The sequence below is a fragment of the Silurus meridionalis genome, chromosome 25, assembly GCF_014805685.1.
Source record: "Silurus meridionalis isolate SWU-2019-XX chromosome 25, ASM1480568v1, whole genome shotgun sequence".
Taxonomy (NCBI): Eukaryota; Metazoa; Chordata; class Actinopteri; order Siluriformes; family Siluridae; genus Silurus; species Silurus meridionalis.
This window is the reverse complement of record NC_060908.1, coordinates 7070586-7084016: the sequence shown is the minus strand read 5'-3', so window position 1 is coordinate 7084016 and position 13431 is coordinate 7070586. Positions and strand designations below refer to the sequence as shown.

The window sequence follows — 13431 nt, the reverse complement described above, 5'->3', positions numbered from 1 at the left end:
CTTGTGACTGATCACGTTTCAAGTGAACTCGCCCACGGTTACCTGTCAAAAGCAGGTTAACCCACATAGCATTCCTGCAGATCATGCAGTGGGCATGATTTAACTTTCGTGTGTGTGAGAAAAACTGGGTCTGGGTTGTTTGTCTAAAGCCATCAGCCTAATTGCACAATTCGTATCGCTGTACGTAGGCCTCTCCAAAGCCCTAGGTGTGTTGGTTTCTTATACCATACTGCAATGTTATCCAGGTGATTCCTACTGCCCCTGGTGGTAAGAAGGTGTAAAACAGAATGATTGTTATGTATGTAACTGTAGTTCTATAAACCTTGGAAAACTTTTCTTAAATAACCCGGAGGCTTACCTGGTCAATATTTTAAATATAAATATATAAATATATAAATATATTTTAAAAATTCCATGTAACCACAAACAATGTTCTTTGAAATCACTAATACTGCAATAGACTAACTGTTTCTTAGTCTATTGTAAAATCATTAGTGACTTTCAGACACAAGTTTATTAACAATATATGTTTAATTTAAGCTAAAAAAAAAAATCTGATCACAGCCATTACAGTGAAAATGGCAAAACTGGCCTTAGGTTGGAATAAAAGAGAAACATCACACCACAGCAAATCAGGAATGGCAAACAAGTCATGAAAACATCACTGTCAAAGATAATGAAATGGAAAACCCTTGAAGAAAAAAATAAATTATTCATATTTAATTTTTCCACCACGTCCAGAAAGTTGCCAGTAATTGTCTACATTTTTACTAATATAAACAATTTCTTTCTTTGATAACCAGCACTATCATAAAAACATCTAAATTTTCAAGTGGCTGAAAAACACTCAGTTCTAATTAAAATGCCAAAAAAAAAAAAAAAAAAAAAAAAAAAAAACACCTAATGGGAATTTACAAAGCCACATTAAATTACCAATCTAGGTAGGTGCTCAATGGGGATCAAAGATTCTTCTACCTCTGGATGGGTGAATTAAAGGAATCTAAAAGCACTCAGACCTTCTGGAAGAGTTCCCAGCACCACTGCCATTAGCTTCAACAATCAAAATGGAAGATTTGGAAAAGTGGTCGAGGTTATGACCTGGAGCGTAGGGAACTGCGAATACAGTAAGACTTACCAGTGTTGTCAACTGGAGCATGTGAAGAGTCAGAAAATGACATGTTAGAGTCTCATTTAACTGAAGACATTTCACTACTGATATAAGTGGCTGCAGTAAAACAGCTATTGAAGCCCCTCAGATGAGTAGCAAAACATCTTCACGATTATAAGCCCAGGTGCCTAGATTTACTACTAGAATGCATTTAAATTCACCAAACATTTGACACACGTTCTGGTCAAATGTTAGAAACCCTAAAAAGGTTGACTGTTTTTTTTCCTAATTTTTCTATATTCCTTGTGTCAAAACAGCATTAAGGATGATGGATCACTGTGCATAGAAAACTGGAATTCAGAATGAATCCAATTCTTACAGGCCGATTCAAAGTGCAGAAATAAAGTTCTCCAACTAAAAATAATATTTACATAGTATGTGAAAACTGCTAGGTATGAACGTGTTTTAAGTACTGAAAAACATATTTGCTCACTATATTAGTTTCTGCTAATACTTAATGCGTAGTTTGCAAATTCATAGTAACAACTCCCCCAAAATACTAAGGCAAAAATTTTTCCTATTGGCAGAATTAGAAACCCATGACCAGCCCATTTTCAGTCTTAAAAGTTTTTTAAAAAAGCATGACCAGAGGTGACCAGAGAACTTCTGGGACACTATGATTAAATTAGTAACAAACAATTAACTAATGAATTAACAACCAAATAAACTTTCTTTCGGCTTCTACCATTAGGGGTCGCCACAGCGAATCATCCGTATTTGTGATCCGCATGTTTAATCAGTGAAAAATAAAAAATCCCTTTAATAACCACTTACAACTGCAAATGGCTGCTGATGGCATTCAACATGGCAACTAATTTATAATTGTAAAATAATAAATACGATAATAAGAAAATGTTCTTTAAATGTGTACTTTGCTACCAGCCCATGTGACCAGTGCAGTGGTATTGCTGCCCTCTTAATCAATATGAGTTGTGTGAAACACCCAAAAACCTATTCATGCTGCAGGCACACAGACGAAGGTCAAAGTCCCATAATGATGTGCATTAAATACCACCATTGTACAGCTTCCATCTCCTTTTTCTAACTCATCTGCACATGTTTGACTACACGGACATTATAAAAAACTATAGGATTTTCACCTTGCGTCTACTTCATTAGCTATAAGGGTCCTGTGCTTTAAAGCACTGTATCATTTCTTTCAACCCTGGTGAGCGCTTTCTTTTAAAATATACCAGCATTTATTCTTTCTTTGCTGCAAAACCTTGCAGGGTTCTTTCCAGCCGAGTGGATTTTTATCCACTGTATTAGTGCTAAATTAGGCACTAAAAGCTCATCTCTTACCACACACTGTTTTATTTCTCAGCCTGATAATGCAGGTGGATTCCTGCTATTATGCAGTAATTAATTTTGGACTGCCACTTATCTCTGAGAGCATGCAGCCAATTACACTTACTTTCAACTGATCTAATTCTTACAACAATAAGTTGGCTTGAAACCAAACCATAGATTATAAAGAACAGATATACATGCACAGATATATCTGTGTGTGTATGTGTATATAAAAACCATGCTATGAGACAGGCAGTTATTATATTTTTTGCAAAGCAAAGCAGTGCTCACTAGGCTGAATAATCTACACTAGGCTCAATCTTTATAATACGAAGAAAAAATCAAACTTGTTTTTAGACTGACTACAATTCAATCTTACAAGCTGGTACAAAGTGCAGAATTAATCTTCTCCATCTAGATGGATCTCTACATACACTAGATGGACAAATGTACTGAGACACCAGACTCTTCCTGACTTATCGGCACACACAATTGTACGAATAGCTTTGAGAACGAAACTTTATCTTCAATTGAAATAGGAAACCCAAACCAGTTCCAACATGACAATGCCCCTGTGCACTCAGCCACCCCCATGAAAATATGGCTCGTTATAGAGCTCTGACTTACCTATTGATTACCAAACCTATTGAACATCTTTGAGATGAATTGGAATGCTAACTGCACCTCATGCCTCCTCACCTTACCTACATCAGAACCTAAATTTCCTAATGCACTTGTGGCTGAACGAGCATGTATCCTAAAAAAAAGCACATTCTGAAATCTACTGGAACATCTTCCCAGAAAAGATATTTTAACATTAAATAAATGTGCTAAATTTAAAAGGAAATGTTCAAAAAGCACATAAAAACCTTACGGTCAGGTGCCCACAAACGTTTGCCCAAACAGTGTATTTTGTGAACATAACCAGGTAAACATTACTAAAGTGTAACAAGTATTTAAAATGCAATAGTGTCATGCATATAAATATATATGTTCTATGCAATACTTGACATCAGTAGTATTTCAATAGAGCATTTATTTTACAGTGTATCTGTATAGTGGAAAGTAGAGCATGTATCATTGTTTTCATTGTGTCCATATTTATCATTGCCTATGACAGGGTTGTGGCTCACTGTCAAGAACAATATCCTGGGTAAGAGAATTACAAGCTTCTGTTTCCTCCACAGGCCCAGGTGTATATATTATTGATATATTTTTCCCACCTAGTAAGCGTTTCTGTTTTCCGCACCTCGTTATTGCATTTGTCACCCTTCGTGTTTTCCGGATCAAGCTATGTTAAAAAATGTTTCATCAGGATACTTAAGTATTTTGGGACGCTTTCAAACTTTCTCTTTTTATATAATGTTTCGTGCGGCACAATTTTTGTTTGCTGCTTTATTGCATTCCAGCTGAGAGAATTTCAGCGATGGGACAGTGATTATATCACACATAACACTGAGCAAACATCTCTATACCATGCTCCATAAATGGCCATGTACCCAAATACTGTTGATATTATTACTAACATAATACTAGACTGAACATTTAAGATTTACAGGACAAGACACAACATCAGCCACAGAGACATGACAATTGATCATCTTTTCAACTGCAGTCCAGAAAGCATCGTGTCCTGCATAATTTCATTTTTTTAATTTGCACCAGACAGGCTTGATCGAACATATGTAGAGCTACTCCAGATGAATCTGTTCACCAGCTGCATCAAAATGTGTGCTGAGCCGAAAATTTTTGAGCAGCAGGAACCTCTGTCTAATTAATTTAATTTACATTTATTCATTTAGTAGAGACTGGTGACTTATTCAAGTAATGCTTCCTGCACTGGCAGCAATGAAACCAAGCATTATGCTGAGCAGTTAAAGTTAATGGTCTTACATAAGGGATAAACAGTGCCTCTGTGCAGAACTGTTGGGTTGCCACTGCCTCAAAATGGGATTTTTTTATATACTTGGAAAAAAGTCAAGTTGAGAAGTTCAAGGGGATTTCTGGGATTACTATGTTTAAACTGCCAACACAGAACCTTAACCATGAGCAGACTTGGCCTCTGTGGTGTTTTTGCTTTTTTGAGAGCTTGAGAATGTGAAGTCATGCCACAGTGACGTGGGAAATCCATCACTTCGATTTGGTAAGAATAGTGAGGCAGTAAACAAGATAGATAGCGATCTAAATTGCTTGGCTACTAACTGTAAGTCAATACTGACAACCTAACTACATTTTTTGGCAGTTGAAATGTCATTTTACAATTTTCACAAGACACAATAGGATCTGTGAAAGTATGATGATAGCAATTTCATACACAGACAAAGAAGAAACCTTGGAGTTAGAACCTTCATGACGTATTTAATCTGGTTGATGTTATCTCTTGCATTAAAAAAAGCAGTTGAGCTTTCACCACCTTCTTTTTTCCTCTCTCAGTGAAGTTAAGACAAAACAAAACACAAAAAAAACTTAAATGGTATTTGATATACAGTCCCTATGAATAGGCAGTTATTATATAAAAACTACAAGCGAATTATTTATTACCACAAGCAAATTCATATCAATCTTCCACATTGCAGTCACAGGTGCTGTTATAGAAAAGTCATACAGTTTTAAATGAATAATTTGATAAGCTCTTACTAAGCAGGATATGCTGCTTTATTATGATAAACACATAGCAGAAGCAGACAGTATGGCTGCTCAATTCTACAATAACGTTAATTATTGAAATTTGTCGTCTTTAAATGAACAATAAATGAACTGCACTTACTAGGGTTTGGCTGCAGCAGCACCTCAGTCTGTCTGAAGATCTTCTCTGTCCAGTTCTTGGTGCAGTCTCCTCTAGCAATCAGGTTTTCCAGATGAGCATCCAGTTCGGTTTTCTCTGCCTGACCCAACTTTTCCTCTGTGAACTAGGGGGAAAAATAAGGAAGCGTATTAAAGGTTTAGATGATATACCGAGACATTTCATATGCTAATAGTTGCTTAGATTTTTATCATGGTTAAGGTATTATAATCTGTGAGATGGTCATTTTGTGCTTCAATGGTACATTTTGTAGCCTGATAATATTTTAAGGTGAAAAAAGCAGCACTATTTCTTAGCTTATTTGCCTTCTTGCTTAAAAGAAAAAGCATGAGTCATTCTTACAAGTCGTTGCCTCCAAACTACAGTCTGCCAAATGCACTCTTTAAGACAGATACTGAATAATCACTGTGTTTATCACTAGACATGTGATGCTTATTTAGCACTGTTAAGGATTGTGAGAGGGAAAACAAATGTGAAAATTAGAAAATATCAAAATGATTCAAAACACCGAAATAAATGCAAAAGAAACACAAATACAATACAAAACAATAAGACCAAATAAAAGAATAAACCAAATATTGATGGTTGTACATTTTCTGAATGTTGATTTATACTATAAATCAGTTTTTTTGTCCTATGCTTAAATCTAGCACAAAGTGATTCTCGACCAAAATTAAAAGAAAAATATCGAAAGAAAAAGAAAAACAGAACTATTATAAAACTTATTAGTAGTAGCAGTCGGCAGAGGAGGAGAATGCGGTAGGAGGATTTTTATGCCATTGCATTCATGTGCTTTGACTTTTCACAAGTCACAATTAATTATTAATTATTAATAAAATAACTGAAAAAATACATAATTGAAAAGATCCATCAATATGAAGACACCACAAAACTGACTATAACTAATACAAATAATTTAAATTAATAATGAATTAGTATTAATGAGTAATAAATAAAATTAATTTAAAAACCGTGACATTTTTATTATTATTATTATTATTATTATTATTATTATTATTATTACCATTGATGCATTTACACACCCTATTTTTCCCCACATTTTATTTGCATCATTCCAGTAAAATGATCACTTCTTTTTAATCAAAATGTTTCTCTTTTCCTTTCTATTACAAAATCTGCATTCAAGTGTTGGTAACTGCTCGAAACACATACTAGGCTATGCGGCTAGGCTGAACACACAACACATTAATTATCAGTTGTTTTGGTTAATTAAATCCCATCCGTTTCAGTCTGATGGTTTGGAAATTACATGCTGTGAAATAATGAGCACATAAAAACCGCAGTGTTTTAATAAAGCGTGCAAACATATAAAACACAAAACAAAGAAGCACAACATAAAGAATCAAGGAAAACACAACATTAGCATTACAATTTGAAGCATGCACAACTACGAAAGGTGAGACATAAAGACAAGTAGTGATTACAGTACAATGTGATTCAGGAATGAGTGTTCAGTGACATGTGACAAGGTCATGTGACGGGCTTATGGAAGACGTCATGGGGTTTTAGGCATAATCCTTAAAAGGTGCTTTGTTTTTGAACGTCAAATAAAAAAAATACCATCAAATGGTATTGATTTCAATTCAAAATTCTTGAACCAGCATCTTCTCCAGATCTGTGAGACATGCTAATAACTGCTATACTTCCTTTCTAAAAGCCCGAAGGCATTTTGGTGAAACACGTCATGAAGCAACATGTGATTTCACCAGCATGCGAGCGTTCAGATGTTTCTTATCCTAAAGGTTTGATGAATGACAACTTGAGGCCTCTGCATATTGAGTGCTTCACTGTGACTGCTTTAATACTCATCCTCTTCCATCAGATCTGATGCTAAAACAGTGTAAAACATGGATTTCCACCCACACATTTAGAAAATCCCCAGTGCAAAATATGCCACTCACATTCAGGAAAGACCTCTGCTGATACAACAGAAAACACAGGACACTAGAGTCTGAATTATTTTGAGGGATGCCTCATAGTACTCTGTTTCCGTCTCACACACACGCGCACAAAGCCCACACAACATTGACACACACGCACACCAGCTGGCCTTTTTTCAAAACAAAGCATACACATCTCTTATCACAAACCCATGCCTATTGTTGACTATATCACAGTATAAAGAAAGGGGAATAAATGAACTCTAATGAGACTCATTTCGTTCCAAAGCCTGACTAAACAATTTTTTTTCATAAAAACTAAATCGATTTTGATGGAAAAATAATTCAAATAAATTAAATATTGCATTTAATAAACTATTTATGGAGCTTTTATGTTTTATGTTATTAAAACATAATGTAGATTTTTTGGGTGTACAAAAAATCTACATTATCTACAAATCTACGTTACTTCAACAGAATGAAATATAGCCTTCAGAGGATCATGATGGCTATGCAGTGACGCTACCGTTTCTGATACACACCCACCAGCACCACACATGCACCATGTCAATGTCACTGCAGTGCTGAGAACAATCAACCCCTAAATAACACCTTGCCAGCAGCGGTCCATTTCCATTGACGGATGATGGTAAAAGAGAAAGAGAAAGGGGGATGGCAAACTGCGCACCATTAACCTATAGCCTGCACGTCTACCAAATAATGTAGTGTAGATTATACATAGCTGGTGTGAGAAAGCACTGTCCCACAAACCAGTGACACCAGCAAACAGCTCTTATTCTTCGTTAACCCTTTTTTATAAATCCAACCCAAATAAAAGCAGATAAAAGGCTACTTATATATTAGTATGGACTGATGAAGGAGAGTGCAACTCTAAACCGTCCTGGTAGTGCTACAGGCATACAGAAACCTGTTCTACAAAGCAAACACAGGTAATGTTAGACAGCCTTAGCTCAAGTCTAATGAAGCTAAAGGTTTATATAGTCAAATTTAAAGCAGATTGCTAGCATTTTGTTGGTTGTAGATGTGCAGGGTATGGAAGTATATTACAAAAGTACTGAATTTCGAATGAGTGAATTGCATACATTCAATAAAGTTATTTTGCCTGGTGTATATTGCAGCTGAAGATTTTACCCCAATGTGGGCCTTCCTCAATCTTCAAGCACACTATTGTGTAAAATGTCTTTGTTTTCCTTCACTGGCACTAAAATGCACAAACCTGTTTTAGCATGGCAATGCTCAAGTGCACATAACATGCTCTATGAATACATGGTTTGTAAAGTGCGGCTTGAGAGAACCTGAGTGGCCGTGCACCGACCTTAACCCCACTGAACACTGACTTCAAACCCAGACCTCTTTTGCAGATATAAGGTGCCTGATTTCACTAATGTTCTTGTGGCTAAATGATCACAATGCCCTCCACATATCTCTCAGAAGAGAAGAGTGGAGGAAAACAGCAAAGAAGAAAATTAATGTGAAATAGGATGCTCAAAGAGCACATATAGGTGCGATTGTCAGGAATCCACACTTTTGTCTGTGTAGTGTAAAGGTACTGTACATACAAGTATCATTTTACATTTAAAAAAGGCTCTTCAGAAATTTTACAGAACAGCATTTACTACATATCACACAACATTTTGTCAAATACAGTATTAAGCATTCAAACAGTGACTAAACCCACTGGGACTGAACACTGACATGCTAAAAGTGATCATGGCTTGGCCTTAGGATTGACTATTGACTAGAGGGTCCACTTCTTGAAAGATGACCAGACCAAGCACAATCCACTTCAAGTTTAAGTTCTATGTTGTCAAATGCAGAGAGTTATACAGAGTATCATTCTTGCACCGAAATTCTTAATCGCATAAAGTGCATTAGAGTTATTATTGGTTACTATTAGTGCTAATGCTAATGAGGCAAAGGGGGTGAAATCATACACAAGAAGTTCTTGTTCTGGGAAAACACAGCAGACAGACATTTTATAACTTTGTCGTTGGAAGTTGCTGAAACCTGGCAACCCTGTGTAATTATATTACAAACTGGAACACTTATGTTGTATCAAAAACAGTATGTTGACAAGGTAGTGGTTTACAGTCAAAACGTGTTAATGTTTATTAGTCAAATGTTTAGTGTGGGCCATGTCATTATTATTGTAATGTATGAAATAAATAACAAAAACATCTGAGCTGTTGTTGGATCTCACCATTAAATAAAATTAGTAAACCTAATTCTTCTTCTTCTTTCGGCTGCTCCCATTAGAGGTCGCCACAGCAGATCATCCGTCTCCATACCCCCTCCTGTCCTCTACATCTGCCTCTTTCAAACCAACTACCTGCAAGTCTTCCCTCACCACATCCATAAACCTCCTCTTTGGTCTTCCTTTTTTCCTCCTTCCTGTTGACTCCATCCTCAGCATTCTCCTACTGATATACCCCATGTCCCTCCTCTGCACATGTCCAAACCATCTCAATCTCACCTCCCTCACTTTTTCCCAAAAATTAGAAAACTAAAGTAAAGCAGAAAAAAATTAAAACCTGAGCTGAAACAACTTTGTAATTCTTCATATATTCTTACCATATCTCTGTAGGTTTCTTCCAGGTTCCCTGGTTTCCTCCTATCTCACAAAAACATTCCAATAGGTGGAGGTGGATTGATGACAGTAAACTGCAAATGTTAATGTGAACGTGTCACGGAAAAAAAATCATGCAGGTAGCTATAGGGGTAGATAAACTGCCCCTTAATGGGAATGTGAACCTGAATGTTTGTGTGCATGACGCCGTGTGACGTATCGGTGTTCCATTCAGGGTGTGTCACTGGCTTGCACCCAGTGCTTCTGGCTCCATAGCCAGGATAACGCGGTTATTTAGGATGAATGAATGAAAGTTAAAGTGTACTGCTGCAATTCAAGATGCCCTCATTTTAATTAAAATTATGGTCTTATTTAGAATTTATATTTAACACCCTTCCAAACTATAAATAAGACTTATATCTTGAATATTAACATGTATAATTATGTATTTCATTTAAATGTCGGGGGAAATTTGCCAGCCAGACAGCCAGATAGATAGATAGATAGATAGATAGATAGATAGATAGATAGATAGATAGATAGATAGATAGGCATACACACACACACACACACACACACACACACAAATATATATATATATATATATATATATATATATATATATATATATATATATATACATATACATATACATATAGAGGTCAGAAATATGAACAAATAGATAGTCAGACAGACAGAAAAATAGAGTCAAACAGAAAGGAGAAAAGACAGACAGACAGACAGACAGACAGACAGACAGACAGATAGATAGATAGCATCTAGGAGAATCATAAATCATCTACATTAAGAATGTTTCTTTGTATACTTCAAATATTACAGAGTTTAAAAAAATTATGACATTTTAGGCCTGTTGATGTGTGTGTGTGTGTGTGTGTGTGTGTGGGCGCTGTCGCGCGTTGCGCCATGGTTCTGTCCAGGCACCTCGAGCAACATACACTTAGGCACACAAGCCATCAATAATAGATGCGGGCTTTAGCGTGTCCTTATCGGTTTACAGTATCGGGAAATAAAACACAGCCGGTAGCAGCACAAGCGCGAGCCAGCGGACTGCTTTTACAGCGCTTCCAAAATACTAATAATAAAATAATCAATGAAACGGAAAAAATGAGCGACACGCTTCCAGAGTCGTGCCTCCTGTTCCCCTGCTGCTTTCATCATCACCAAGTGAACAGAGGCAACACGAATGCAGGAAATATATGTATATATAAACACATCATTTTATCAGCCCACCTGCACGGCGCGAGTAAAGAAGACGCCGGCATCGGACGCCAGTTTTTTAACGTTGAAGTCCATGATCCAAGCCTACATGGGCCGGGCTAGAGATCCTGCAACGGGAGCTGAGCTGACGACAGCGATGGATGGATGGATGGAGTGAAGCAGGCTGGAGGAAGAGTGTCGCTAATCCGCCTCCTCATCAGTTAGATCGGGCATCAACTACACAGCCTGTTTAAAGGGACCCGGTATTGTTCACTTCTCAAGTGCAGTGTTCTGTTCACACACGTTCTGCTTTTACAACTACCCCTTTATGATAGGAGCATAGATTTTATTTTATCATAAATATAATCATTTAAGGTACGAATATCAAGCAGAAATGCGAAATGTGCAAAATTATTTATTTATTTATTTATTTATTTATTTAAAATAAAACACCAAGCGCAATAGTTAAATGTGTAGCATTATTTATTAACATTTATAATAATAATAATAATAATAATAATAATAATAATAATAATAATAATAATAATAATATTGTATAATAATAATGAATAATTATACAGAGCTGAAAGTGTGGATTACGGTTTGAATCCTCAAATCTGATTGGTCAGAAAGTGTGCGCTATTTTCCTCTAACGGTACAAGTAGTTCCGGCTGTAACGTAAACGTTAATAATAATACGCTTGTACATACATGGGTTACTGTTTCTACACGAACAGATTATACACGGGGTCCTGCAGTCACTCTAGACAATAATAATATTAATAATAATAATAATAATAATAATAATATTAATAATAATAATAATCAATTACGATCACATGAAGAAACGCAAACGTTTAGCTGGTGTACATCTAATTGTCCCATTCCTTCCATATTAAAATGTAACATGGGTGTTACAATAAACCTATTACTAAACTTCATCTCATTGATGGCTGCAGTTCATTCTTGTTTTATTGACAATAAAATAAAAGAAACCATAATTTGTTAATTAAAAAAAAAAGTAAATTACAGAACTTTGTAATCATATTCATATATATATATATATATATATATATATATATATATATATATATATATATATATATATATATATATATATATAACATACTAGGGATTTTAGGACAATGCATATGTAATGAAAAATGTTTGTATTATACTGTATGAATATATTGTGTCTTTATGGGGTATGAAAAATAGCCAATGAGGATTTTCTCCCTGTATGATGGACAGACTGTTTGTCCAATCAGGTTTCGGAGGTGGACTGAATTGTGGGAAAGTGGGAAAAAAAGAAGGGATCGGAAAAAATGGTGGCGCGGGATGTTTTCCCAGGAACTAGTGATATCTGGAGACATTCGGATTAATTTTAGTCAAGTCAAGTTTATTTCTATAGCGCTTTTCACAACAGACATTGTCTCAAAGCAGCTTTACAGAAATCAACAGTCAAGGTGAATGATGTGTATTTATCCCTGATGATCAGCCGTGGCGACTGTGGAAAGAAAAAAACTCCCTTAGATGTAATGAGGAAGAAACCTTGAGAGGAACCAGACTCAAAAGGGGAACCCATCCTCATTTGGGTGACATCAAGAGCGTGATTATAAATCTTTCAACAATACAGAACACTGGAAAGAGAGAACTAACATGAGCACTGAAGTGTAAGATTATGAGTAATGATCTTTCTACAGTCTTTTACAGGCTTTATGGTTATAAAAGTAGAAGCTACTGAGCTCAACAATTGTGATCATCACCAATCCAGCATCAGCTTTTCCATGCCAGAGCCTTTAAACACTCCAGGAGGTCCAATGTCAAAACCACACATGTAGTGGGATCCAATTGGCACTGGTACGTCTCTAGATGGTTCGGGATGTTTACGAGTTCGGCATCTACTTCTTCAAAGGTCCAAGAGCACTGGGATACGAGTACATTGTGGTTTACAATATACATAAGTAGATATTCATAGGGGATTTAGTTTTTTTTTGTTTTTTTTTGGGGGGGGGTAAAGTTCAGAAGTACAATTGAACATTTCTTTAATTGACGGTGATTATATTGTTTACTGCAGATTGGCTCAGAATAATATGTTTTTATAGTTGTTGATAATCCAGGATAAATGTTTTGGGATTTATTGAGAAAGTACTGATCAACTTTACATTTTGGAGGCACCAGGATAGATATTTCTACTGTTCTTTAATTGTACTTTAGGGAAAGAAACCATAGGGGAAAGTCCATCATAATTCTCAATCTATCAACTGGGACCACAGGCTCCCTATACCCTATATACCTCCCTATAACCATAGGAGGGTTTTATATATATATATATATAGAGAGAGAGAGAGAGAGAGAGAGAGAGAGAGAGAATTACACAGTTCCAATTCATACCTGAATCACCAGTGCTCTTAATTTGTTAGCATCATCATGTTTATTGTCATGTTCTCAGTTTTGAGCTTCTT

General features: G+C 35.9%; 1 protein-coding gene across 11 annotated transcripts in view; it reads right to left on the bottom strand.

Moving 5' to 3' along the window:
- Positions 1 to 11205, bottom strand: part of sh3glb2b (SH3-domain GRB2-like endophilin B2b) — a 37615-nt gene extending 26410 nt beyond the window's left edge. For 2 of the 11 annotated variants that reach the window (XM_046838933.1, XM_046838940.1), the window contains exons 1-3: positions 11001 to 11205; positions 5226 to 5367; positions 1136 to 1147 (exon numbers count right to left, since the gene is read on the bottom strand). In XM_046838933.1, coding sequence (XP_046694889.1) covers positions 1136 to 1147; positions 5226 to 5367; positions 11001 to 11063 — 217 coding nt within the window. In that variant the 5' untranslated portion in view covers positions 11064 to 11205. The remainder of the gene's footprint in view (positions 1 to 1135; positions 1148 to 5225; positions 5368 to 11000) is intronic. The other 9 variants (XM_046838931.1, XM_046838934.1, XM_046838936.1 and 6 more) reach the window with 5 other exon arrangements.
- Between the last annotated feature and the right edge of the window lie 2226 nt (positions 11206 to 13431).